The sequence below is a fragment of the Oryctolagus cuniculus genome, chromosome 2, assembly GCF_964237555.1.
Source record: "Oryctolagus cuniculus chromosome 2, mOryCun1.1, whole genome shotgun sequence".
NCBI classification, from domain to species: domain Eukaryota; kingdom Metazoa; phylum Chordata; class Mammalia; order Lagomorpha; family Leporidae; genus Oryctolagus; species Oryctolagus cuniculus.
Window position 1 is genome coordinate 177,823,092 of NC_091433.1, and position 27,082 is coordinate 177,850,173.

The following is a 27,082-nucleotide window of genomic DNA, read 5'->3' on the forward strand; positions in this document are numbered from 1 at the left end:
TCATCCTCCTTCTGATCACCTCCTCATCCTCCTCCTTCTGATTCCCTCCTCATCCTCCTCCTTCTCATCACTTCCCTCCTCCTCCTCCTTCTGATCACCTCCTCCTCCTTCTGATCCCCTCCTCATCCTCCTCCTTCTGATTCCCTCCTCATCCTCCTCCTTCTCATCACTTCCCTCCTCCTCCTCCTTTTGATCACCTCCTCCTCCTTCTCATCACCTCCTCATCCTCCTCCTTCTGATCCCCTCCTCACCCTCCTCCTTCTGATCACCTCCTCATCCTCCTCCTTCTCATCACCTCCTCATCTTCCCCCTTCTGATCCCCTCCTCATCCTCCTCCTTCTGATCACCTCCTCATCCTCCTCCTTCTGATCACCTCCTCACCCTCCTCCTTCTGATCACCTCCTCATCCTCAGGGACGACTCGTCAGCAGGACTGAGTCCAGACCCCGGCCGTCTGTCCTGACTTTCCTTCCTCCAATTCCTGTTCTGCCTTCTGCAGGTGTGCTCGCCTGTCACCACTCCCCCGCCTGTGTCCCCGCCTCCAGTTCTGCTACTCCAAGCCCACACTCTGCACTGGCCGCAGTGGCCCCCGCACCTTTCTCTTCCACGTGGCCTGCTGACAGCTTTCAAGGCCCTCTTCAGTCCCTTTCCTTTGTCAGTGTTCTCGTGACCAGCTCAGCTGTTTCTCTCCCTGTCTGCTCACTCTATGGCTCTTGTTACTTGTAACAGCAACAGGAGTTTGCTGTCCTTCATTAGTTGACAGTTTATGTGCCTCTGTCCTATGTTTTATCCTTCAACAGGCCCTCAGTGGTCGGCAGAAACAGCATGGACTTTGGTGTTACAAGACCTGGCTCCCCCTCTTCCTAGTTTTGTGAATGGTAGCAGCAGCTAAACGCCCTGAGGTTCAGCTTGCTCACCTGTGGAGAAATGAGCGTTACCTCCTCCGTAGTGAGGCCGCAATGAGGAAAGCATGCGGTGCCTGGCAAAGTGTTTCCCAAATCACACTTCCTTCCTCACTCCCCCAGCTCACACAAAGGCCTAGAAACATTTTATGTGTACTTCTATCTCCATCTATAACATAGTGCTTGTGTTAAAAATATTGATTAAGAGACTAAAAACTAAATCAAAGTTACCAAAGTGAATTCAAACTTTCAAATTTCTCGATTTCGGTTAATTTAGGGAAGTGGCCATACTTGGCTTGTGCTGTGTACACACGTACTTCTGTGCAGGTACAGTACACAGCAGGCCCTCTGCTGCACCCCAACTCACTGAGATTTTGTGAGCTATTTTGATTGCAGGTGAGTTTTTGAACTGTGTTTGTTTATACAATAATAATTAGTGGCCACTTTTGTACTTCTGTCATTCTTTAATCTAAGCACTGTCATCTCATTTAATCCTCACAAAGATCCTAAAAGCAGGTATCTTCTCTGTTCTGTGGTTACAGAGCAGCTCAGGAAGTTCCATACATGCCCAAGACGGCGTAGCTAAGGAGAGAACCAGGACTCACAGCCAGGTCAGAGTCCCAGGCCAGGCTCTTAGTCACAAGGTAACACAACGCTCTGTGTGTCTAGCATGCACTTGACAGCTCTGGGCTGCATTTCTTACTGACCTGGGTTCCATCTGGTTCTGTCTTGAGAAGGTCAGTGGATGACAGCTGGTTGCAGTAGAGGCCTGTGTGTCTCAATGATGGATCATTTATCTATGAAAGATAAATACAAGACCAAATTACAAGCTAGTTGTTTAAGTTAAAGACCAAATTCTTCAGTGAAAAGCAATTTTATTGACCAAAAAAATAATAGGAAGACAGCAAAAATAAAAGCTTAGCAATTCACTGTGTTACTGGAAATCCAAACAGCGGTTCTTCTTGGAACAGACAGTGTATAAGAGACCATGACAGGGGCCAGCACTGTGGCATAGCAGATAAGGCCACTGTCTGCAAAGCCGGTATCCTATATGGTCACTGGTTTGTGTCCCAGCTGCTCCACTTCTGATCTGGCTCCTTGCTGATGGCCTGGGAAAAGCAGTGGAAGACAACCCAAGTGCTTGGGCCATTGCACCCACATGGGAGACCTGGAAGGGGCTCCTGGCTTCAGCTTGGTCCAGCCCCCGGCCATTGCGGCCATCTGGAGAGTGCACCAGCGGATGGAGGACCTGTCTGTCTGTCTGTCTCTCTCTCTCTGTAACTCTGATTTTCAAACAAAACAATGACAACAACAAAACAGAGACCATGAGAACCTCAGGGGTGCTAGTGGTATTCTGTTTGAGGTCATAGTTATTCTGATGTGTTCCATTCATGAAAATGCATCAGGTTGTATACTTTTCCGTATGTTCTCATATATGGTACTTCAATAAAGTTAATTTTCTCCTTCACACACACACACACACACACAGCCACAAGGTAATCAGTGATAGACTTCCACTTTGGTCACGATTCAGTAACAGGGGTCAGTTTTACCCTCTTGCCTGAATCAACTAGAAAAGTATACAAAATCTATTAAACAAATGCTGTCAAGACACTGGGCAGAGGCAGTGGGGGCAGTGTCCTCCTCTATGACCTGGGAAACGACTGAGGTATCCTTACTGTGGCAATCACCCAGCCTGCTGCTCGGAGTTCCAGCAGTACAGGATGGGGACGGGGACACACATGGCAGGTTCCCTGAGTTGAAGACACACAGCTGGGATCCACAGGGCAGAACATCAGAGATGCCCAGGGAGCTCAGTGATGATCTCGGGCAATTCCCAAGAGGTCCCGACCCTAACAGCCAGGGCAGAAAATGTCCGGATTTATTTAGCATCAGATGCAACGTTATTGACTTTTGCCTCAATGATAAGGAAAAATTAGCCTGGAATAAATATTGCTTTGGTACTACCAAACCAAAAAACAAGGCCTGAAGGATCTAACCATTTCCCAGAGCAAGGTTCAAGAATATTTACAGGAATATAAACGAGTAAAAATCGCACGTCTGGGAACCTGATGTGCAAAGAAGCAGAAAGATATGACCCATAATGAATAGCAAGGTCAACCAATTGACATCGACCCCCAAATGATGAAGATGATAGAAACAGCAGGAGAGGCTCTCTAGACAGTTACCGACCGTGAGCCACAGGCTCAAGAAGCCAGAGACTGCGCAGGAACAATATGCTGGAGATACAGAAAACATCAGAAGCATGAAAATGTAACTTCTAGACAGAAAACTGCAATGTTGGGGATGAAAAATACACTGCCCAGATTGGATATTGTAAAAGAACAACTAGTGAATTTTAAGCTAAAGTAATACAAACTATCTAAAATGAAATGGAGAAAAAAAGACTAGCCCTCCTTCCACTTCAAAATAACCCTTAAAATTGAGAAGATCAGAGAACTATGGAACAAATTCACGTGGTTGGCAAATTATAACTGAAGTCTATGAAGAAGAGGAGTGAAAGAAAAATGGTTAAAGAAATAATGACCAACACTTTTCCAAACTGGATGAAAATTATAGTCTCATAAGAAATTCAATGATTCCCAAGAATGAGAAACATGAAGAAAACCACACCAAGGCATATCATTATTAAGTTGTTTAAAATGAGTTATATAGGGGCCAGCACCATGGCGTAGCAGGTAAAGCCACTGCCTGCAGTGCTGGCATCCCATATGGGTGCCGGTTTGAGTCCTGGCTGCTCCATTTGCGATCCAGCTCTCTGCTATGGCCTGGGAAAGCAGTAGAAGATGACCCAAGTGCTTGGACCCTTCTGGAAAACCAGAAGAAGCTCCTGGCTCCTGGCTCCGGATCACACACCGGCCATTGTGGCCATCCGGGGAGTGAATCAGCAGGATGGAAGACCACTCTCTCTTTCTGCCTCTCTGTGACTCTGCCTTTCGAATAAATAAATAAATATTTAAGAAAAATGAGTTATACAAAGAAAAATCTGTAGCAGCGGTGGGGGGGCAGAACCAATCATACACAAAGAAACAAAGACAAAATGACCAAGGATATCTCATCAGAAATATGGCATTACAGTAACATCTTTAAAGTAGTGAAAGCTAAAACTGACAACCTAGAGTCCAGCGAAAAGTTCTTTCAAAGATGGAGGTAAAATAAAGACTCTTAGACACATAAAAGCTAAATTATTATCAGCATACCTGCACTATAAAAAAATGGTAAACGAAATCTTCAAGGAGAAGAAAAATGATATCAGAAAAACTACACAAAATAAAGAAAACTACAAGTGTTGATTACATGAGTAAATATAAAACTTCTTTAAAATTTAAAAACAAATTTTAACTAATATAACAATGTATTGTGAGGTGTATAATGTATATAGGTGTAATATTTGTGAAAACAATAGCACAAGTAGGGAAAAATAAAAATATACTGTTACGAGGCTCTATAAGAACATGAAATAATATAATATACATGAAATGATATAATATCACTTGAAGACAGACTATAGTAAGTGAAAGATATGCATATATTAGAAACTCTACAGCAACCATTAAAGTAAGAAAATAATTATGTATAGCTGATAAGCCAACAAAGGTAATAAAATGAATAAAAGTATTCAATTAAAGAAAAAAGGCAAAAGGTAGGACAAAGAAAAAAAAAAGAGATGGGATATTTAAATCCAACCATATCAGTAACCATATTAAATGTAAATGGACTAAGCATTCCAATGGAAATACAGAGATAGTTGAACTGAACAAAAAAGCAAGATCTGGGGCCGGCGCTGTGCAGTGGGTTAAAGCCTTGTCCCTGAGTGCCGGCATCCCATATGGGTGCCAGTTCTAGTCCTGGCTGCTCCTCTTCCAATCCAGCTCTCTGCTATGGCCTGGGAAAGCAGTGGAAGATGGTCCAAGTCCTTGGGCCCGCGTGGGAGACCCGGAAGGAGTTCCTGGCTCCTAGCTTTGGATCAGCATAGCTCTGGCTGTTGCGGCCAACTGGGGAGTGAACCATCAGATGGAAGACCTCTCTCTCTGTCTCTACCTCTCTCTGTAACTCTTTCAAATAAATAAAATAAATCTTAAAAAAAAAAAGCAAGATCTAATGACATAAGAACCCAAGTTAAATATATTATTTTTACCTAATTAATTATGTATTTATTTTACTTTAACCTAATGGAAATAGTTGCTATTTTTAATAACTTAAGAACAATAAGATAACAAGAATATGAAACTGCCTTACATATGCCTTTAAGTTTTTTTTTTCTTAGATTTATTTATTTACTTGAAAGTCAGAGCTACAGAGAGAGAGCCAGAGAGACAGGGAGAGAGAGAGAGGAAGATCTTCCGTGTGCTGTTTCACTCCCCAAATGGCTGCAACAGCCAGGAGCCAGGAGCTTCATCTGTGTCCCCCACTTGGGTGGCAGGCGCCCAAGTACCTGGGCCAGCTTCTGCTGCCTTCCTGGGTACATTATTAGGAAGCTGGATTGGAAGTGGAGCAGCTGGGACTTGAACCAGCACCCATATGGGATGTTGGCATTGCCGGCCATGGCTTAACTTACTGTGCCACAGCATTGGCCTCAATACTACTTTAATTTTGCTATAATAATAAAGATCATTAAGTTCCCCCCCACTGCCACCTTATTTGGCTTACTGGGGAAAAGAGCTTTTTGCTTTTTTTTTTTTTTGACAGGCAGAGTGGACAGTGAGAGAGAGAGACAGAGAGAAAGGTCTTCCTTTTGCCGTTGGTTCACCCTCCAATGAACGCCGCGGCCGGCGCGCTGCAGCGCACCGTGCTGATCCGATGGCGGGAGCCAGGTACTTATCCTGGTCTCCCATGGGGTGCAGGGCCCAAGGACTTGGGCCATCCTCCACTGCACTCCCTGGCCACAGCAGAGAGCTGGCCTGGAAGAGGGGCAACTGGGACAGAATCCGGCGCCCCGACCGGGACTAGAACCCGGTGTGCTGGCGCTGCAAGGCAGAGGATTAGCCTAGTGAGCCGCAGCGCTGGCCGCTTTTGTTTTGTTTTTAAAAATCACATCAAAAAGGAATTCTATATGAAAGATAATCAATGTTTATGTATTTTTAAGCCTTGTTATAAATTATGGCAGCATGGAAATGGTCTAGCCACCACTGTCTAATGTGGTTACTGATGTGAAATACTATCTTAGGCTAGTGACCACAGACAGTCATACCAACAAGCTTCTTAATTATCACTTTTCATTTACTAGCTCTCTTCCCAAAGCCTGCAGGAGGCGCCAGGATAAATGCCCAACACTCAGTGCGGCATCCTCAATAAGCTCACCACACATTCTGCTCTCATACCATATAGATATCAGATGTCCCAATAACTTTCAGGAGGCTTTTCAACCTTTACTTCTGCCTAGGTTGTGCTGTGATAACTTCAAAGTTCCTTTCAATCCTCTTTCTTGTTTTTAAAAAAGATTTATTTATTTGAAAGGCAGAGCTACAGGGAGAGAAGGAGAGGGAGAGAGAGGGAGAGAGAGGGACACAGAGAGGTCTTCCTACTGCTGGTTCACTCCCAAAATAGCTGTAACAGCCATGGCGGGGCCAGGCTGAAGCTGGGAGCCTGGAGCTTCTTCCAGGTCTCCATATGGGTGCAGGGGCCCAAGCACCAGGCCATCTTCCACTGCTTTCCCAGGTGCACTAGCAGGGAGCTGGACTGGAAGTGTAGCAGGGCCCATATGGGATGCCGGTGCTGCAGTGAGCGGCCTATCCTGCTACGCCACAGCGCCAGCCCCCAAGTACTCTTTCTTAAGGCAACTTTTCCATGATGGTCTTCCTAATCAGGCTCTGCTTCTATCAACCCCTCATTAGTCATCTGCACACACCACTTGCCTGACAAAAATATGTATGGTCCCAGGGGATTCATCTCTTATACAATTTTTCGTCCTAATATTCAACTGATATTATTTTTCATGCTGTGTCTCCTCAGTTTGTTACACAGAGCTATCTTTGTTCACAGTAAATGTTGAATAAATGTTTCTTGAGTTAAAAGTTGGGAATGATGGAAATATGTTTAGAGCAGAAAGGAGTATTCCAAGTTAATGTACGTAACATTTTACAATAAACCTAAAATCTCGTGAGTCTAACATCTGGTTTATAAAACTTGTCAAAAATTTCCATTTTATATCTCAAGGATAGTAATTTTCTTTTATTTTTTCTTTAATTTTTTACAGGCAGAGTGGACAGTGAGAGAGAGAGAGAGAGACAGAGAGAAAGGTCTTCCTTTACTGTTGGTTCACCCTCCAATGGCCGCTGCGGCCGGCGCACCGCGCTGATCCGATGGCAGGAGCCAGGTACTTCTCCTGGTCTCCCATGCGGGTGCAGGGCCCAAGGACTTGGGCCATCCTCCACTGCACTCCCGGGCCACAGCAGAGAGCTGGCCTGGAAGAGGGGCAACTGGGACAGAATCCGGCGCCCCGACTGGGACTAGAACCCGGTGTGCTGGCGCTGCAAGGCGGAGGATTAGCCTAGTGAGCCACAGCGCTGGCCAAGGACAGTAATTTTCAAAAGATGGTGGGAAAGAATAAAGAAGCATGGTTGTTTCTGATTTTCTGTGGAGAACTGAGCTGTGGGGCGGTGTGGCGGCTGTGTGGGGGGTGCCAGCCGTGCACTTACCTACTCAGGGCACACCGTGGGAGTTGTGGGGCGGTGTGGCGGCTGTGTGTGGGGGGGTGCCAGCCGTGCACTTACCTACTCAGGGCACACTGTGGGAGCTGTGGGGCGGTGTGGTAGCTGTGTGGAGGGGATGCCAGCCGTGCACTTACCTACTCAGGGCACACTGGGAGCTGTGGGGCGGTGTGGCGCTGTGTGTGGGGGTGCCAGCCGTGCACTTACCTACTCAGGGCACACTGGGAGCTGTGGGGCGGTGTGGCGGCTGTGTGGAGGGGGTGCCAGCCGTGCACTCACCTGCTCAGGGCACACGGCGTTCATCCCCGGCATCTGCAGAGAGCTCATCTGCATCTGGCCCATCATTGGACTCATGTTCTGAACACCTGTGTTTCCACCTGCCATGGACACGGTGATGCTCATGTTGTTGTAAACTCCAGGCTGTGCAGGTGCAGGCTGGTTCTGGACAGCTTGACTGAACACACTGTTAACTCAAAAACAATCCAGATTACATCCACTGATCATGAACACAGGGATAATGTGACAGGGTTCTGCTTCAAAATTACTAGAATTCCAAATGAAATACTTTACATCCTTAAATTATACATACAATTGTATCTTATTACAATATGTAAGAGTTAGATATAATTCAGAAACATCTTGAAGTTTGCCCAATGGGCTAAGTAACTAAAAAGAGCTCATTTCAAACCATCTGGCTGAATATCTGAGATGCTCAGCCCCAGTTAGCCGAACAATTAAGAACGAATGTTTTCCACATAAGTAAATGCTCTAGGTAACTGAAGTTTACCCATTTAATCATTAAAACCATTCTAAAATTTGTTATACTAGTTCATTCTCTTAAACAGAGCACGTGGGGCTGGCGCTGTGGTATAGTGGATAAAGCCACTGCCTGCAGTGCTGGCATCCCGTATGGGCGCTGGTTGAAGATCTGGCTGCTCCACTTCTGATCCAGCTCTCTGCTATGGCCTGGGAAAGCAGAAGATGGCCCAAGTCCTTAAGCCCTGCACCTGTGTGGGAGACTTGGAAGAAACTCCTGGCTCCTGGCTTCAGATTGGCACAGCTCTGGCTGTTGTGGCCATCTGGGAAGTGAACCAGTGGATGGAAGACCTCTCCCTCTGCTTCTCTGTAATTCTTTCAAGTAAATAAATACATCTTAAAAAACAAAAACAAAAACAAAAACAGAGCATGTACTATTTAAGTAAAGTATCAGGCACATATTCTCAATAAATGCTTGTTGAATGAATTAATGAGTCAATGATAATATTCTTATATTGTGATTGCCTGTGTATCCGCTTAGACTGAGTGCATGAAGGGAGTGCTGGTGCCTTGCTCCACTAACTCCTTCTCTCCACTATTAAGTGACATAGAGAGGGCACTGTGTGTCACACCTGGTGAATGAATGAATTATGGTCATGAGTTACTACTCAGTGCAGGCAACTGATGCGGTTCAGACTTTCGTTTATATATACATTTTACTATCTCTATGTCAGTGTTTTCTGTAGTCCAGAGACCACCCAAAAGAGAACTGACAATTGAGTCTGGCTCCAGCCATAGGGAATCACATTTTTTGGAGGTATAAAGAAAGGAAGATATCTAACTATGTTTGCACATTAAAACTTTGAGAGCTTTTATTCAGTGTCTTACAGCTTGATGTCACTTCTCAAGGTTTCAGTTTCTGGATGCTTTCAACTTGTTATAAAATAAGAGAAATCAGAAGTTTTTTTATTATTTGAAAATATATTTATTTATTTAAAAATTATATGTATTTACTTGAAAAGACAGGCCAGGCAGGGGCTGGGCCTCGAGCCAGGAGCCAGGAACTCAATTCCGGTGTCTCACATGGGTAGCAAGAACCCAGTTACCAGGCTATCCCCCTGCTTCCGGGCGGCTGCGTTAGCAGGAAGCTGCAGCTGGGTACTGACCCCACGCACTCCAATATGGAATGTGTGTGTTAATCAGAAGGCCAGACACTTGCTCCTTATTGTAAAATTTAATGTTTTTAAAGTTTTCAAAGATCTGTTCAGAATTGAACACAGCTTCATGTTTTTTTTTTCCCAAGAAATGAAATACAGGGGCAATTATGATTTTTAGAGCATTTGGTTTACTGAATTCCTTCCTCATGGCCAAGTTCTGGACTGTTGCTATACAAAGATCTCAAATGTTAGGAGGGAGAACAGTATGGAATAAACTCCATGAAAATTCAACTTGACACTGTATATTTCAATCCTGAAACAAGAGATACACATCTAAAGGAAAATGATACAAATTTTGTCTTCCCAAAATTCTTCAAAACACTGAATATTTTATGAGTCTATAACAATTGTTAACAATAAGCTGCTGGTAAAATTCCACCCATTTTAGAATTTTAATTCAAGAGCAGTTTCCCTCCTCAATGGCTTCTCTATTCCCAGCAGGTTCTCAGGTGGTAAGCAGGGTGTTCTGCCATTTATAGCTGCTAGATGAAGGCAATCACACAGAAATTAACAGGCCAACAAACAGCCTATTCATCATGTGTGAAGCAAAGTAGCAAATTTCTCTCCCAAGTAATTATAAAACATAAACAGTCACAGAAGATTATATGTTAGAAAATGGTCAACAATACATCTGTGGACCATTAAACTCAGTACAGTGTGCATGCTTCCAACTAAAGGTAACAACAACAACAAACTATTAATCTATGCCCTTTTCCTAATGAGAACGTTTCTGCCTTGGACAATGACCATTTGCCAGCTGATACGTAAACCACACCGTGAGGAGCAAGGCTCTGGAAGTTAACGCGTGGGGAAGGAAGCTCAAGGACTGCAATGATGTCATACTGACTGAAAAAGCTGAGGGCTTAACTGCCTGCCAAATTTATATTTGAGACTATATGTTAGCTTCAATCTTTCAAGCTGATCCTGCTGATAGTTCCACTGCTGTCCCAGGCCCTGGAAAGACAGCTGGGCTCACTGGTACTGTAAGCCCAAAGCCCACAGGACCTTTCCCTCACTCTATTCCGCCTGCCCGGTGGCAGTGATCAGTTTTGTTAGGATAGCACCAGGGGTCTGGCAGCCCCTATACTTGGAGCTAAAGAGAAGGATGCGAACCCTGGCCCACAGTGGGTCCCACAGCTATTACAGTTACTTCCCTTTACCTGGGGAGTCGCAACTGCAAGCCTGAAACTGCGGGAGTATTCAGCCCTGCATATACCATGCATCTTCCTGCACACACTGTGTGCAATGCTGAACGTATAAATTAGGCGAGGTAAGAGATTAACAGTAACTAATTATAAAATAAGACAGTTTTTACAGCACACTATACTACAGGTTACGTGAATGGAGTCTTTCTCTTCCTCTCAAAACATACGGCATGGATACCCAGGATAAAGAGATCACGCATGTCCTAGTGGGATGCAGCAGGGTGGCAGGAGATTCTACCTGGCTGCTAAGGGTGGTGTACAAAGGAAAACATATCGATAGTTTATTTCTGGACCCTTCCATCTAGTATTTTCAGAGCACAGTTGAGTTCAGAAAGTGAAACCTGGCTTAAGGGGAGACTGCTGTACAGGCATTAAGCAGGGAGAAGTCATTGGTCAAATAACTCTGAGCAAGAAAAGGACAAAAAACAGGACTTCCTTGCTTCACAGAAACACCACCCACTTCCAAGACTCAGTTTGGGTTAATTTTTTCTTTCTCTTGTCATCAGACAGGTAACAAAAATAACTGTCTCTGAGCATCACATCACTCTACTCACTGGCTTTCTGATTGCTGTATTTCTTACTTCTCTCTAACCTACACCCATCACCAGTGAGACTCTTGGTTATCTGGCAGCAGAGGCTGTTTCTCCATGTTCCCTGCAGTAGCCTGAACCATGTGGCAGGGACAACGAGTGGCTACCACCTCTAGTGGTCAACGTGCTAATACAGGCTACCATGTTCATAAGCTTCTACCCATGAACTAAATATAAGTAAAGGTTTACGTGTTAAGAGCTGGAGGTAGTTATTTTCTATCCCAAGTGATCTGGGACTATCAGAGTTCACAGAAACCACTAAAACACAGTGAAACCCTGCATCCACACTTGGAATCCAACAAGGGCTCAGGAATAGAAGTCTCTGCACTCGTCCTTTTCATAGCTGTACATGGAGTCTGCATCTGTTCTAGAGGATGGAGACACGGAGTGAACAGAAACAAAATCTTCACTTGTTTTGAAAGGCCGGGGGGTAGGGGTGGGGAGGGGGGGGGTCTTTCATTCGCTGGCTCACTCCCCCAAATGGCCGTAAGGGTCAGGGCTGGGCAAGGTGAAATTCAGGAACCTCTTCTGGATCTCCCACTTGAGTGCAGGGGTCCAAGGACTTGGGCCATCCTACACTGGCTCCCCAGGCACATTAGCAGCGAGCTGGATCAAAGCGGAGCAGCTGGGACGTGAACTGGGGTCCATATGGGATGCAGGTACCCACACGGTGGCTTAACCTGCTGCGCCTCAGTGCTGGCCCTAAAGTCTTCACTCTTATGATGCTTATATTCTACTTGGAGGAGACAGACCATAAATATAATGACTACCACAGGGGTTAATCACTACGGAGAACAATAAAGCATGGAAAGGAGGGACCAGGGTGGATAATGCATTTTCAGAACTGATGGTTAGGGCAGTGTAATAAGGCAACATTTCAGGAGAGACTTGAAGTGTGAAAGAGCAAACCATATGGCCACTTAGCAAAGAATATTCCAGCAGAGGGACTGAAAAATGCAGAGGCTTGAGTTTGCAAGGTGCTTGGTTCATGTGAGGAACAGAATGGACAGAAGTCAACGTGGCAGATGAGTGATGAGAACAGCAGATGAGCGCAGAGGCTACTGGGGATACAAGGCTTCTCAGGCCTAGGCCGGACTGCAGTTAGCACACATGTTTTGAAAGCATTACTCTGGCTACCAGGTAGAGATCAACCCATAGCGGAGCAAGGGTGGAAAAAGGGAGACAAGAGTCAACCACAGCGGTGCAGGAAGAAAGATGCTGCTGGCTTGCATTACAGAGTAAGTGGAACAGTACGAAGGCAGTTTCTAAGAAGCTGACGTGATTTGCTGATGTGTCTGATGTGAGAAAAAGAAAAAAAATTTTCTTCTGAAAAACTGGAAGAACAGACCTGCCATTTACTGAGACAGAGCACAGGCAGGAGGAGAGCTTTTAGAGATGTCACTTCAGTTTCTGTCATGTTAGGTTTGAGATGCCTACCAGACTTCTAGGTGGAAATGTCAGGCAGACAGTGGGACATGCAGTGTGGTGTTCAGGGGAGCTGTCTGGGCTGTGCAGGAATCTGGGAGTCACAAACACAGAGGCAGGCACTGAGACAGGGGGAGAGCTGCCTTTCTCAAGACAGAAAGTTGTTGTTTCAGAAACCAAATGGAGGGGACTGGCACTGTGGTGCAGCAGGTTAAAGCCCTGGCCTGAAGCGCCGGCATCCCATACGGGCACTGATTCTAGTCCTGGCTGCTTCTCTTCCGATCCAGTTCTCTGCTATGGCCTGGGATAGCAGTTGAAGATGGTCCAAATCCTTGGGCCCCTGCACCTACATGGGAGACCTGGAGAATGCTCCTGGCTCCTGGCTTTGGATCGGCACAGCTCTGGCCATTGTGCCCATCTGGGGAGTGAACCAGTGGATGGAAGACCTCTCTTTCTGTCTCTCCATCTCTAACTCTGTCTTCCAAATAAATAAAATAAAAAAATTTTTTTTAAAAAGAAACCAAATGGAGAAGGAGCTTCAAGAAATATTTCAGATGCACTGACAAGCATTGCATTTGATCGCAGAGGACATAATCACCTTGACAAGAACATGTTTGCACAGTGGTAGGGATGAAAGCCTGAGGGTTCAACAAGGAGAGGCCAGGAGGTAGGTAGGTAAAGCCTCAGGGAATTCAACTGTAAAGGGGAGCAGAGGAATAGGATATTGTGGGGCCGGCATTGTGGCACAGTGGATTAATAAGCACTGCTTGCAATGCTGACACCCCACATGAGCAACAATTCTCTGCTTCCAATTTATCTCCTTGCTAATATGCCTGGAAAAAGCAGTGGAAAATGGCCCAAGTTCTTGGGCCCCTGCCACCCACATGGCTGGCAATTGAAACTGCAGATGGAAGATCTCTCTCTCTGTAACTCTGCCTTTCAAATAAAAATGAGTAAATCTCTTTTTTTAAAAAACTGAGTAAATCTTAAAAAAAAAAGCTAGTGAAACTTGTCAGTATGACTGTGTTTCTTATAAGCCATATATATATATACACACACACACACATACATACATACTTTATTTGAAAAGCAACGGTTGGGGCAGTCAGGGAGGGAAAGGTGGGTGACAGAGGTACGGATCCTCCATCTACTGGTTTACTCCCCAGTGCACACAACAGCCAGAACTGGGCCCGGTGAAGGTAGGAGCCAGGAACTCCCAAATGTGTGGCCGAGACCCAAGCACTCGAGCCGTCCTCTGCTGCCTCCCAGGATGTGCATTAGCAGGAAGCGGGTTGGAAGCAGAGGAGCCAGTTCTCAGATCAGGCCCTCGATACAGGCTGTAGATGTCCCAACAGCATCCTCACTGCTGCCCCTCCAGCCGCATGTAAGTGCTTATGTGCAGGTGCAGAGCAGGAGTTTAGTTAGATCTCACCAGGGAGAACTTTGCCAGGCTCAAGTGGAACAAAGAGAGCTGGACAAGGGAGTGGAGAGTACTCAACAATGATGGCCTCAGAATCACCTCTGTGTTCACAAAGCTGGAATCAGAACACATTAGGGGACTCAAGGCCTTCCGAGTGCTACAGAGATGGTTCTGTTTCTACCCAATTAAACATGGTCCTTACTGAGAGCTACACAGTTCTCGAACAGGAAGGTTTCCTCTCTCACCTTTCAATGAACTTTAAACAAGAATACGGTCTCATGTTTTCAACTTTAACTGCCTCACTTATTATGCTGTCAGATCAAATGGCTTCCCTGTCATTAGAGCCAAGACATAACCAAATTAAAATCCTGATGAAATCCAAGTGATGTGTGAAAAGTTTAGCAAGTCAGGGTTTGGAGGAAAGTGACATTTGAGATAATTCTAAGCATGATGGGTAAGTTGAGGCCTCTGGGATTCTAGAGACTTAAAAAGTTAAGAAGGACCCAAGAAGCCTTAGGAGCTTTTGCTGTTGTTCTACAATCTCAAGTACACACAATGTGTGTCCACACTTCAGCTCTACTGTATTGTAGCAGTCTGCCATTCTTGCTTTAGATAATCTAAAATTTGTAAGTCTCCTTATATAGACTTAAAAAAAAGATTTCTTTTACTTATTTGAAAGGCAGAGTTACAGAGAAAGAGAGAGAGGCAGGGACAGAGGGAGAACCCCCTCCCCCCCATCCACTGGTTCACACTGCAACAGCTGGGGCTGGGCAAAGCTGAAGCCAGGAGCTTCATCTGGGTCTCCCCCACGGATGCAGGAGCCACGCACTTGGGGCAGTCCTCAGCTGCTTTCCCAGGCACATTGGCAGGGAGCTGGATTGGAAGTTAAGCAGCCAGAACTCAATCTGGTGCCCATATGGAAGGCAGGAGGTGGCATAAGCACCCATTTCTACATCTACTCCAGGAAGGTAGCATAATTAACAAGATCATACTCTTCAGGTGTGCTGGGGGTAGGCCAAAAAGGCCACTAAACTACTTTTCTTTTTCTACATTGTAAACACACAAATCACAGATGATTTGACTCTTCAACACTTTAAACATATGTTCCTTTGCTGATACCGTGAAATTCAGCTCTTCCTTATGCAAATAGCAGGAACCAATCACCTTCTATTTAGACTGAAAATTCAGTCAGCCCGTGAAGGCACGGCTGTTCCTACGTGCTGCAGAGTACCGGGATGTGTGAACACAAAGACTGCCCCTTACTTGTTGTTCCCCATGGCTCCTTGCTGCCAGGCCTTCATGTCTGGTGACTGGTACCCAGAGGCAGGCGGGGTCTGCTGGAGCAGGGAGCTCTGTGGAGGAGGGATTGGCATCGGCACCATGGAGCTCCCCGGGCTTAGAGATGGAGCAAAGTTGGCCTCACTTTGGGGAACCATTCCTGCAAATTGACACAAATTAATCTGTGAGTACACTATAAACTTATTAACCCCATAAAAGAAAAGACCCCGAAGGATTTGTCATAATATACTTAGAAGTATTTTATTGAGGAGTAGGGAGAACAATTTATTCCCTTAAAATAATTAGGAAATCTCAGTACAAACAGGTGAAGAGAGAAGAGGCTGATTTATATAGCAGGACCTAGTACAGTTTATTTCCTGGTTTTTTTGTTTTTTGTTTTTTTGCTTTTTTTTGCTAACATGAATTTCTAGGTGTAAAAACATTTGTGAATATAGATGGTAAATTAGTTGTCTAAGAAATATACCTTAAAAAGGAAAAAAGTTAGGTCAGAATAACTTGTGTAAAATGCAAACTGACTAGAAAGCTTTGTTTGCCGCTCCTATTTAGTTTTCTTATGGGCTCTTCTTCCCTCTCCTATCTTTTTATTTATTCATTTATTTGAGAGGCAGAGAGATAGAGAAAGGGAGAGAGAGAGAGTCAGAGACATACACCCACAGATGGACTGATAGACAGCTCCCAATTGCAGGCTCACTCCTCAAATATCTGCAAGGCCTGGAATACGCTAGGCTGAAGCTGAGAGCCAGGAACTCAATCCTGGGTGACATGAGCTCGATTACCGGAGCCATCACCACTGCCTCCCTGGGACTGCATTAGCGGGAAGCTGGCGTCTGGAGCTGGATCTGGGTATCAAAGCCAGGTACTCTGATGTGGGCTGCAGTTGTCTTAATTGACATCATCGTTACTAAACTAAATTCTGGCTCCTCTTACCTTTTTTTTTTTTTTTTTTTTTAAAGATCTTTTGAGAAGTAGTCTATATGACATGAAACTTTCTCATTTTAACCACAATTTCTAGTAAATAAATTCCCTCGTGTCTACAATTAATTCTACTCTCTCCTTTAGTCCCAGGCAACTACTGATCTGCTTTCTGTCTCTACAGATATGCCATTTTTGGAACAATTCATTTAAATATACAATAATATGTAGTCTTTTGTATCTGGCTTTTTTTTTTCTTTTTGACAGGCAGAGTTAGACAATGAGAGAGAGAGAGACAGAGAGAAAGATTTTCCTTTTCCATTGGTTCACCCCGCAATGGCCTCTGCGGCCGGCGCACTGCACTGATCCAAAGGCAGGAGCCAGGTGCTTCTCCTGGTCTCCCATGGGGTGCTGGGCCCAAGCACTTGGGCCATCCTCCACTGCACTCCCGGGCCACAGCAGAGAGCTGGCCTGGAGGAGGGGCAACCGGGACAGAATCCGGCACCCCAACCGAGACTAGAACCTGGGGTGCCGGCGCTGCAGGCGGAGGATCAGCCAAGTGAGCTGCGGCACTGGCTTAGCTGGCTTCTTTCACTTAGCATACTGTTTCTGAGGCTCAATCATTTTGTAGCAGTTCTCAATAGTTTGTTTCTATTTAGGAAAGTGCTTATCATTAATGTAACTATACTGAAAATCAACTGTTCATAAAAGAGTTTATTTCTGGACTTTTTTTTTTCTGCTGCAGAAATCTATATACTTAAATTTCCACCAGTACTATGTTGTCTTGGTCTTAACTGTAGGGTAATAATTTTTGAAACTGAGGAGTTATTCAATTTTGTTCTTTTTGAGAATCATTTTGGCTAATCTAAGTCTTTAGCATTTCCATTTTCATCTTAGGGTAGCCTGACAATTTCCCCAAAAAGGCATGGTGAAACTCTGATAGGGACTTGAAAACACTGACTTCAGGATGTCATCATTCGGTTGTTCATATTTAACATAATTCTTCCAAATGTTCCTCTAGAAAATTGTGCATAATTTTTGTGACCTGCTTTTTTCTGTAGTCAATATAACATAAGCATGTTTCTATGTCCTTAATGTATCTTTGTAAATGTACTTGTATAGATTTGTATAATATTCTACTGTGTTCTGTTACTGTTAATATGACTTCTCTCTGTTTTGGTTAATCTGGTCAGAGATGTAATTGATATACTCATTTTTTTTTACAGGCTACAATTTTAAAAAAACTTTAAATTTTCTGTGAAAGTAGACCAACCATAGACTTTCTTCAGTTCTTTTCTTTCACCAAATGTTTCACTACTTTTTTATTTGGTAAAGATTATATAAATAAAGCTATACATTTTCCTGGTTCCTCTGATATGTTATTAGTCTCTGGTAAATAATTGTGATTTAGTATAGAAAACATTCATTTATGCTTCTAGAGGTTTTTTTTTTTTTCCTTTTTTGGTTATCATTTTCTTTCTATGTGGACTGTCTTTAAAATAATTCTACATTTTAAATTTTACCTATCTGAGTTATGTTCCTTAAAAAAATACCACTTAATGGCGGAATGGTTTGAGGATCATCCTTGAAAGCCAAGAATGATTAAATTATAAGAATCATTTAGACAAGTCTAAGATTTTTGACATTTTGTGGACCGCATACATTTTCTTTTCTTTTTCACTTTCTCTCATAGACCTCTGTGATAATCTAACAAATGTCCTCCTCAGACAACTGAGTTTAGTACATTAACTCTAAATCTGCATATGGCTTTTTCATTGTGTGACTTTTGGTTTTGATAATTTACCTAAGGATAATCAATCTCTGCAGGGTATCTCAGACATCTCATTGGAGTCACCAAAACTTGTCACTGCATGGTTACAGCTTCCTCTGCAGTGTCCGTCAACTTTCTGACTTCCAGAGGTTTTTCCATTTTTGATCTTTCATTTGCACCGTGTGGCAAGAGCTGAGCCTGGATCTAACGTATCCCCCACCAGCGTGCTTCCCCTTCAGCACACTGCCTCCAGGTCGGTGAACAGACACACACTAGGACAGAGACCTGCACCTACAGGGACATTACTACCGTATATTACCAACACAAGGGACATGAGGGTGGGACCTCATACCTGATCCTGGATACTGGAAGACATTCTGCTGCATTTGAGGATTGATTCCAGTGCCAAACTGTCCTCCCATGTTTCCTGCCATGCCTCTGTTCACCATGCTGTTGCGGTTGGCCAAGGATGCTTCCGGATTTGCTGCCAGCTGGGAAAACGGGCTGGTAGAAGCGGGTGGGGTGCCTGGATTTGTGGCGTAGTTTGGTGGGTAGGGGAACTGCTGTGGAGCACCCTGAGGAAGACGGGGGTTCCCCATTTGAACTGGCAGTCCAGAGGAGGGAGGGAGATTGTTCCCGAAGCTCTGCTGCCTCATGAGCATGGCTCTTTGCTGCTGAATTAGCTGCCTCTGTCGGTGCTGTTGACTGTACAATTCCCGCTGTCGCTGCGCTAACATCTGCGCATTCAGGGGTGGCTGCGAAGGAGGAAGAAGTCTTTACTTATAAGCATAATCCCCACCTGCCCTGGGGAGTTGACAGGGCAAAACCTGATGGCTTGGGCACTACGGTATAGAGCAACTGTCACAGCACAGGGAAGCTAAGACAGAAAAGGAACACAAGCCTCCTAAGTAATAACACAGGAGGCAAAATGAATTAAGTGCACTTTATAGATTAAGAGTAGTTGAAAAATACTAAAAAACAGCTGATCATTACTGTGGTTAAACCTAAATTTTCAGCTAAAAATCACATAAAACTAACTATAGAAGTCAAAGAAAGCATATGTTGATTGCCTGATAATACAGGTCAGGACGAATGTGAAGTCAGAAGAACTACAGGGAGAGAAAGAACATGTGCTGGTGACGCCTGTCTGACATCACATTGTTAGGGACTTTCTCTTTTATTTCCAAAAACTTTAGTGCATTTTTAGTATAGGGAAACTCAGTTTCCCCCTTTTTCTAAGATAATTTGTCCTACTTTACTTATATGGTTAAAATTTAATTATAAGTAATTTAAATATTCATTTTACTTTTCTGTATTTTTCAAGGATATCTACAATGAACACATGCTATCTTTATAAAACAAAAACCTACAAATACTACTTAAAAAGGAAGAACTAAAAATCCAGGAGCCAATGCCTAACAAATTATCACTTAAAAAGTAAACAATTAATTAGAAATAAAATAGTGGACAAAAACAAATGGAAATAGCTATTTATGTAATGACTGCAGCTTAAGACAACTCCAGACATTAGTGGAACTGATATAATAATGATCATACCATTTTGGACAAGGAAAGAAGTGGTAAACTAGGATAAAATCACTTTTCTGGTTAACATTCAAAGCAACATGGCACAGCGTTAAAGCTTCCCTCAGGAAACGTCAGTTCAGACTGGGGCTGACTAAGGTGTACAGCTCCATTAAGATTAAGCTTGCAACTTACAACATCTTGAACTCCCAAACCTGAAACTTGACATCTTCCCCAATCTGAAATATTCTGAGTGACAAAATGGCATGAGTCATGGTTCAAATGTGGGCACACCAAACATTACTGTATGAAATGACCTTCTGGTTCTGTGTACAAGGGACATGTGAAATAGAAGTGAGTTTCATTCCTATCAAAAAGTTATCTCATTAGGCAAATACACATATTCCAAAATCTTGAAATTCAAGACCCAAAATCTAAAATGCTTTTGAGACCAAGCATTTCAGAAAGGGAGCATTCAATCTGCAGATCCAGTCTGCTCTTGAAGAAACTGTGAGATAGGACTTTTTGATAGAAATCATTTTAAGTGAATTGCAAAAGTGAGGTCTTGTTTCCTGACAACCTGATTATCCCTGAATGAGGTAACACTGAGATTTACAGTTTATGAGACAGAAAAACTCAAATCTGGACCCATGAAGATGCCAATACCTTCGCTACCAGCAGCTTCTGTCAATATTTGTCCTTGTTGTTAGTGTTGACTTGCCTGGGTCTGCCCCAAACCCATTTAGGTCCATTTTATGGAGGACACAAGAGTTTTGTTTGAATCATCTCAATTTCTTATCTCCCAATTTTTGTGTCAACTTGGTTAAATAAGCAGTTGAATAAAAAATATTGAAATAAGTGTAGAAGTAAAGTAGGGAGTACTAGACAGCATTTAGAAGACTACCCAGTTCTTTTTATGTTTACAGTTCCAGTGGCTCTGAGTTTATATATGTGGAGCTTTAAAATAGATAAAAGGCAGAAAATGCAGATGTTGAGACCAGGCAGAGCACACGGGGTTGGAAAGACACCTGAGCAAGGTGACTGGGTTTTGATCAGGTTTCAGGTACCATTCACAGTTTCCTGCCAGAGGCTTCTTATTACTGGTGCTATTCAACTTATCAATGAGAGTCTTCTATTGCTCATCTGATACCCAATAACACTGACAATAATAACACCAAAAAAGAACTCTTGGCTTTAGATCAAATATCAGTAAGAGGTATTACAAGCAGACGATTAATTCACTCTAGAACTAAACTACACTGCAAACATCATTAAAAGATCAACTCACAGATCATTTCAAAAACATTCAAGTCAATACTTCAGAAACACTGCCCGGGCTGGGGAGAGACACTGGCTTTCTCACATTACCTGAGGTGTAATTTGTTGCTGCATGCCTGATCGCATATTGATGCCAACAGGAGCTGTTGCTGCAAACTGATTTAAGAGAGCTTGCCGATTTTGATGTATCAACTAGAGAGAATAGAAATAATGAAATAGATTAATACTCACGAATACAAAAATAGCCATATAGAGTAACACATAATTCTAATTGATTTCTAAAAAGTTTTGGCATTGTAGGTTTAGTAAGATTATTTACCATACTTATTTGCTAGAAGGCTAATAATCCCCAACATTTATGGATAAGTTCAATAATGAAGGAAAAGAAATATTAGCCCTAGATCTTAAAATATTCTAAATAACACAGCAAGTGTGCATGAAGGGTACATTCAATAAATGTTTGAAAAAATGAATGGAAAATCAAGGTACTTGGAGGGTACACTTACTTGGAGATACTATGTGTGGCAGCTACATATTTTTGGAAAATCCAACATGGTATCATTAGTTGGAGAGAATTATATAAGAAACAAATGGTCTGAAAAATGGACCACTTATTTAACAAGAAAAAGTAATTACTTTAGACCAGCATTTCCCAAATTGGTGTTCTAAAGAACATTGTTCTGCAGGATATTAATAGATGTGCCAGGAAAGTAGGATGCTGAGCTGGATGAAGTACTGGAAACGATGGGTTATACAAGGTGAAACAGATTTATTGCTGCAGCAATTTTATGAGCCTTTAATTGTCCAAAGCACACGGTGGATCTCAAGACGAGGATATACTATGAACTTATTTATCACAAACCCTCTTTTCCCTGACTTGTAACCAGCAACATCTACCTGCCAGAACAATCGTCTTTGAAACATTCATTTGGAAGACTAGTCTAGATAAGTATTAGGTTCTAGGTCACAGGATGCCTTAATTTTACCTGTCAATGAAATAAAATAAGAATCCCTGGAAGTGAGGTTTCCTTGTAAACCAATTATAGCTCAAGACATTTCTTAATAATTTGCTAAGATTGAACTGTTCAGAGAGATGATAGTAACAATGTTATTTTGTTTATACAGTAGTTTATAAATCATATTTAAACCACATTGACTATTTACATACCAATATATTTATTACACTATACATAAACTGAAAGCTTATTAAAGATTTATAAGAGAATCCAAAGAACTACGAACAATGATTAAATCCCTCATCATCAAACAGATCAACTCTTAATTCTGGTTTTGTTTACTTTCTGACTCAGATAGGAAAACAAATCTATTTTTTGGGAAAAAATATATATAATACAAAGATTAAGATTATAACCTTCAGGAATTATGGTATAGGATAAAACATTCTTACTCACTTCAAAAATAAAGATACCAACATTATAGCTTAAAAGTCAAGGGGATGCTTTGTTCCAAAACCTACACTCTTCCTAAACTCAAAAGACCAACACGTGTTTAAATAACCCAAGGTAATTTTGCAAAGATGTACCAAAAATACTTGTATATTTAAGATAACTTTATCGGCCGGCTAATCCTCCACCTAGCGGCGCCGGCACACCGGGTTCTAGTCCTGGTCAGGGCGCCGGATTCTGTCCCGGTTGCCCCTCTTCCAGGCCAGCTCTCTGCTGTGGCCAGGGAGTGCAGTGGAGGATGGCCCAGGTGCTTGGGCCCAGCACCCCATGGGAGACCAGGAAAAGCACCTTGCTCCTGCCATCGGATCAGCGCAGTGCGCCGGCCGCAGCGGCCATTGGAGGGTGAACCAACGGCAAAGGAAGACCTGTTTCTCTGTCTCTCTCTCTCACTGTCCACTCTGCCTGTCAAAAAAAAAAAAAAAAGATAACTTCATCAAGTTGGGAGCAGGTTCCTATTTCCTGGGAATTCCCTATTGAGTGACGGAGGTCAACACTCAACTGCAATGCGCAGGACTGTACTTGCATAGATGGAGACATCTATAGCAACACAGCGGGTGCATCTACCTCAGCCCAGGGACAGGAGGTGGGGAACGGGCCGTAAGTCAGCTCAGCGGAGTCTAAGGAATGAGAATGTCAGGTGGCAAGAAGTTAACGTAAGGCCAAGAGAACGAGTATAAAAACAAGAGCAAAGGAAATGAGGAGAGTGAACATAGATTAATATTTAGTGATGAGGAGAAGGAAAACTGCAGGCAGAGTGTGACTTGGGATCCCAAACTTATAGCTTTATATATTCTTTGAATTGTGAGATAATGTGAAAATGAAATGAGAGAGGACAAAGAAAAGATGTTTGCTAGGCAGTATCATGATTTTTTCAACAGAAGGAAATATTCTAAACAATGGAAATCTACAAGCACTTTCTGGAATAAGAAACTTAGTCTATTTCTGCCCTTAAAATCACCCTGGTACATTTTTCCCTTCCTTTAACTCTGTGTGCAACTTAAGTACTGTGTACATCAGTCCCACCTCGACACGGCCCTTCAGAGTACTCAAATTCTATCTATTTTCTAACAACCAGGTCAGGCTCAACTTTCCCCTATGAAGCCTTCCAAAAAGGATCACTATAATCTCTGCCTCCTTGGAAATATTAGCTTTTGGGGCTAGGAAATATTACCCTTGTGGCGTAGTGGGTAAAGCCTCTGCCAGTGAAGCTGGCACCCCCTATGGGTGCCTGTTCAAGTCTCTCTGTAACTCTGCCTTTCAAATAAATAAAATAAATCTTTAGATACTCAGCAGACTCATAGAATGGCGGATGTCCTAAATAGCACTCTGGCCTCAGAATCAGCCCTAAAGGCACTCGGATCTGGCTGAAAAGCCCATGAGAGTATTTCAGGCATGGAAAGCCAAGACACTCTGGCAAAAAGATCTCTGTGAGTGAGATCCCAGTGGAAAGAACAGGTCTTCAAAGAGGGAGGTGCCTTTCTCTGAAGGGAGGAGAGAACCTCCACTTTGACTATGACCTTGTCTAAACAAGATAAGAGTCGGAGAACTCAAGGGGCTTCCATAGCCTTGGAAACTCATGACTGGTGCATAGGGAGATTATTGATGCCATAAACAGGAATGTCAATTTGTAAAGTCAACAACAGGAGTCACTGTGCACTTACTCCTCATGTAGGATCTCTGTCCTTAATGTGCTGTACACTGAGGCTTAATGCTATAACGAGTACTCAAACAGTATATTTCACTTTGTGTTTCTACGGGGGTGCAAACGATTGAAATCTTTACTTAATGTACACTAAACTGATTTTCTGTAAAAAAAAAAAAAAAAAAAAGAAATTATCAATTCCCAACTTGACTCTCACTGGGATTAAACATGACAATAGGTCTGATCTGATTTCATCATCATTTAAAAAAAATCATCTATTATTTTTCACTTTATGTTTCTGTGTGGGAACAAACTGTTGAAATCCTTACTTAAGGTATACTAAGCTGATCTTCTGTATATTAAGATAATCGAAAATGAATCTTGATGTGAATGGAAGGGGAGAGGGAGTGGGAAAGGGGAGGGTTGTGGGTGGGAGGGACGGTATGGGGGGGAAAGCCATTGTAACCCATGAGTCGTACTTTGGAAATTTATATTCATTAAATAAAAGATAAAAAAAAAAAAAAAAGAAAATTAGCCTTTGGAGGGGAGAAGTTGGTACTCCTTAAAGTCTATAAAGGGCCGGCGCCGCGGCTCACTAGGCTAATCCTCTGCCTAGCGGTGCCGGCACACCGGGTTCTGGTCCTGGTCGGGGCGCTGGATTCTGTCCCGGTTGCCCCTCTTCCAGGCCAGCTCTCTGCTGTGGCCCAGGAGTGCAGTGGAGGATGGCCCAAGTGCTTGGGCCCTGCACCCCATGGGAGACCAGGAGAAGCACCTGGCTCCTGCCTTCGGATCAGCACGGTGCGCTGGAGCCGGTGCTGTGGTGCAGCGGTGGATGCCCTGACCTAAAGTGCCAATATCCCATATGGGCACTGGTTCTAGTCCCGGCTGCTCCTCTTCCAATCCAGCTCTCTGCTATGGCCTGGGATGGTAGTGGAGGGTGTGGTCCAAGTGCTTGGGCCCTGGCACCTGCATGGGAGACCTGGAGGAAGCTCTTGGCTCCTGGCTTTGGATCGGTGCAGCTCTGGCTGTTGTGGCCATCTGGGGAGTGAACCGGTAGACAGAAGACCTCTCTCTCTGTCTCTACCTCTCTCTCTAATTCTGTCTTTCAAATAAATAAATAAATTTTTTTAAAAGCCGTATCAAAAGGCTTGCTGAAAATAAATGAACTATACTTAATATGCTTAACAATAATTTAATAGCACGATCACATTTACATGATGTTACATAACTAAGTAAAAACTCTAATGCAATTTTTCCTGACTAAATTTTAAAATAAACCAAGATGGGTGCCGGTTCGAGACCTGGATGCTCCACTTCCTGTCCATCTCTCTGCTATGGCCTGGGAAAGCAGAAGATGGCCCAGGTCCTTGGGCCCCTGCCCCCATGTGGGAGACCAGAGGAAGCTCCTGGCTCCTGGCTTCGGATCCGCGCGGCTCCAGCCATTGCAGCCATTTGGGGAGTGAACCATTGGATGGAAGACACCTCTCTCTCTCTCTCTCTCTCTGCCTCTCTTCTCTGTGTAACTCTTTCAAATAAATAAATCTTTAAAAAAAATAAACTGAGTACTATTTTTCAAAAAAGACCTGTTGTATAGTACAGAAGAAAATTTTGGACTTAAGCCTGGTGGAAGAATACAAACCCCACCTACACATATAAAACAAGAACATACACAGGGCAGGCTGGCTGTCACTTGGTCTGCAGGAATGGGCTTTTCCCCGAAGCCTTACCAAGAAGTCTTTCTACAGGAAGCCTTAAAGATGGTCATCAAGTCCAGAAATTCTCAACCAGGAGTGGTTCTGCCCTCAAAGGAACATCAGCAATGTCTGAAGACATTTTTGAAGGTGACAACTTGAGGAGGGGTTGCTACTAAATGTGTAGCTGGAAGAGGCCTGGGATGCTGTAAAACACCCTTCAACACACAGGACAACTCCCCAGTCCCAAACAATTAAGTGTTGATGTTGAGAAAGTCTGATCCAGCAAGAGCACAAAATCTTGCCAAAATAATGTGTTTTTTTGTTTGTTTGTTTGTTTTTGACAGAGTTAGACAGTGAGAGAGAGAGAGAGAGAGAGAGAGAGAGAGAGAGAGAGAGAGGCAAAGGTCTTCCTTCCGTTGGTTCACTCTCCAAATGGCTGCTACGGCTGGCGCTGCGCTGATCCGAAGCCAGGAGCCAGGTGCTTCCTCCTGGTCTCCCATGCGGGTGCAGGGCCCAAGCACCACTGCCTTCCTGGGCCACAGCAGAGAGCTGGACTGGAAGAGGAGCAACCGGGACTAGAACCCAGCACCCATATGGGATGCTGGCGCTGCAAGGCAGAGGATTAACTAAGTGAGCCATGGTGCCGGCCCCCAATAATGTGTTCTTTTTTTTGTTTTGTTTTTTTTGACAGGCAGAGTGGACAGTGAGAGAGAGAGACAGAGAGAAAGGTCTTCCTTTGCCGTTGGTTCACCCTCCAATGGCCGCCGCGGCCGGCGCGCTGCGGCCGGCGCACCGCGCTGATCCGATGGCAGGAGCCAGGAGCCAGGTGCTTTTCCTGGTCTCCCATGGGGTGCAGGGCCCAAGGACTTGGGCCATCCTCCACTGCACTCCCTGGCCACAGCAGAGAGCTGGCCTGGAAGAGGGGCAACCGGGACAGAATCCGGCGCCCTGACCGGGACTAGAACCCGGTGTGCCGGCGCCGCTAGGCGGAGGATTAGCCTAGTGAGCCGCGGCGCCGGCCCCGATAATGTGTTCTTTAAAGCAGCTTATTCTCCTAATAGTTTTCATTGCCAGAAATTCGGAGGTGAAATCTACTTTTTCTGCATTTTGCTTCTATTTCTATCTTTCCTTTTCCCTTCCTCTTTTCCTTCCTTTTCTTCCTCCCTCCCTCCCTCCTTCTGTCTTCCCCCCTCCTTTTTAAAGACTTATTTGAAAGGCGGAGTTACAGATTTGGGGGGGCCAGAGAGAAATATCTTCCACCCACTGGGCACACCCAGAATTGTCACAGCTGGCCCATGCCAAAGCCAGGAA

At 43.8% G+C, this 27,082-nt stretch overlaps 1 protein-coding gene across 10 annotated transcripts in view; it reads right to left on the bottom strand.

The window, feature by feature from the left end:
• The window catches only part of NCOA1 (nuclear receptor coactivator 1), a 262,467-nt gene that overhangs the window by 5,706 nt on the left and 229,679 nt on the right, over positions 1-27,082 (bottom strand). For 9 of the 10 annotated variants that reach the window (XM_051843198.2, XM_051843199.2, XM_070069364.1 and 6 more), the window contains 5 exons: positions 21,060-21,161; positions 18,520-18,922; positions 15,449-15,623; positions 7,852-8,035; positions 1,609-1,698 (listed from right to left, as the gene is read on the bottom strand). In XM_051843198.2, the coding sequence (XP_051699158.1) occupies positions 1,609-1,698; positions 7,852-8,035; positions 15,449-15,623; positions 18,520-18,922; positions 21,060-21,161 (954 nt within the window). Of the gene's footprint in view, positions 1-1,608; positions 1,699-6,921; positions 7,561-7,635; positions 8,036-15,448; positions 15,624-18,519; positions 18,923-21,059; positions 21,162-27,082 lie in introns of those variants that run through there. The other variant, XR_011386747.1, reaches the window with a different exon arrangement.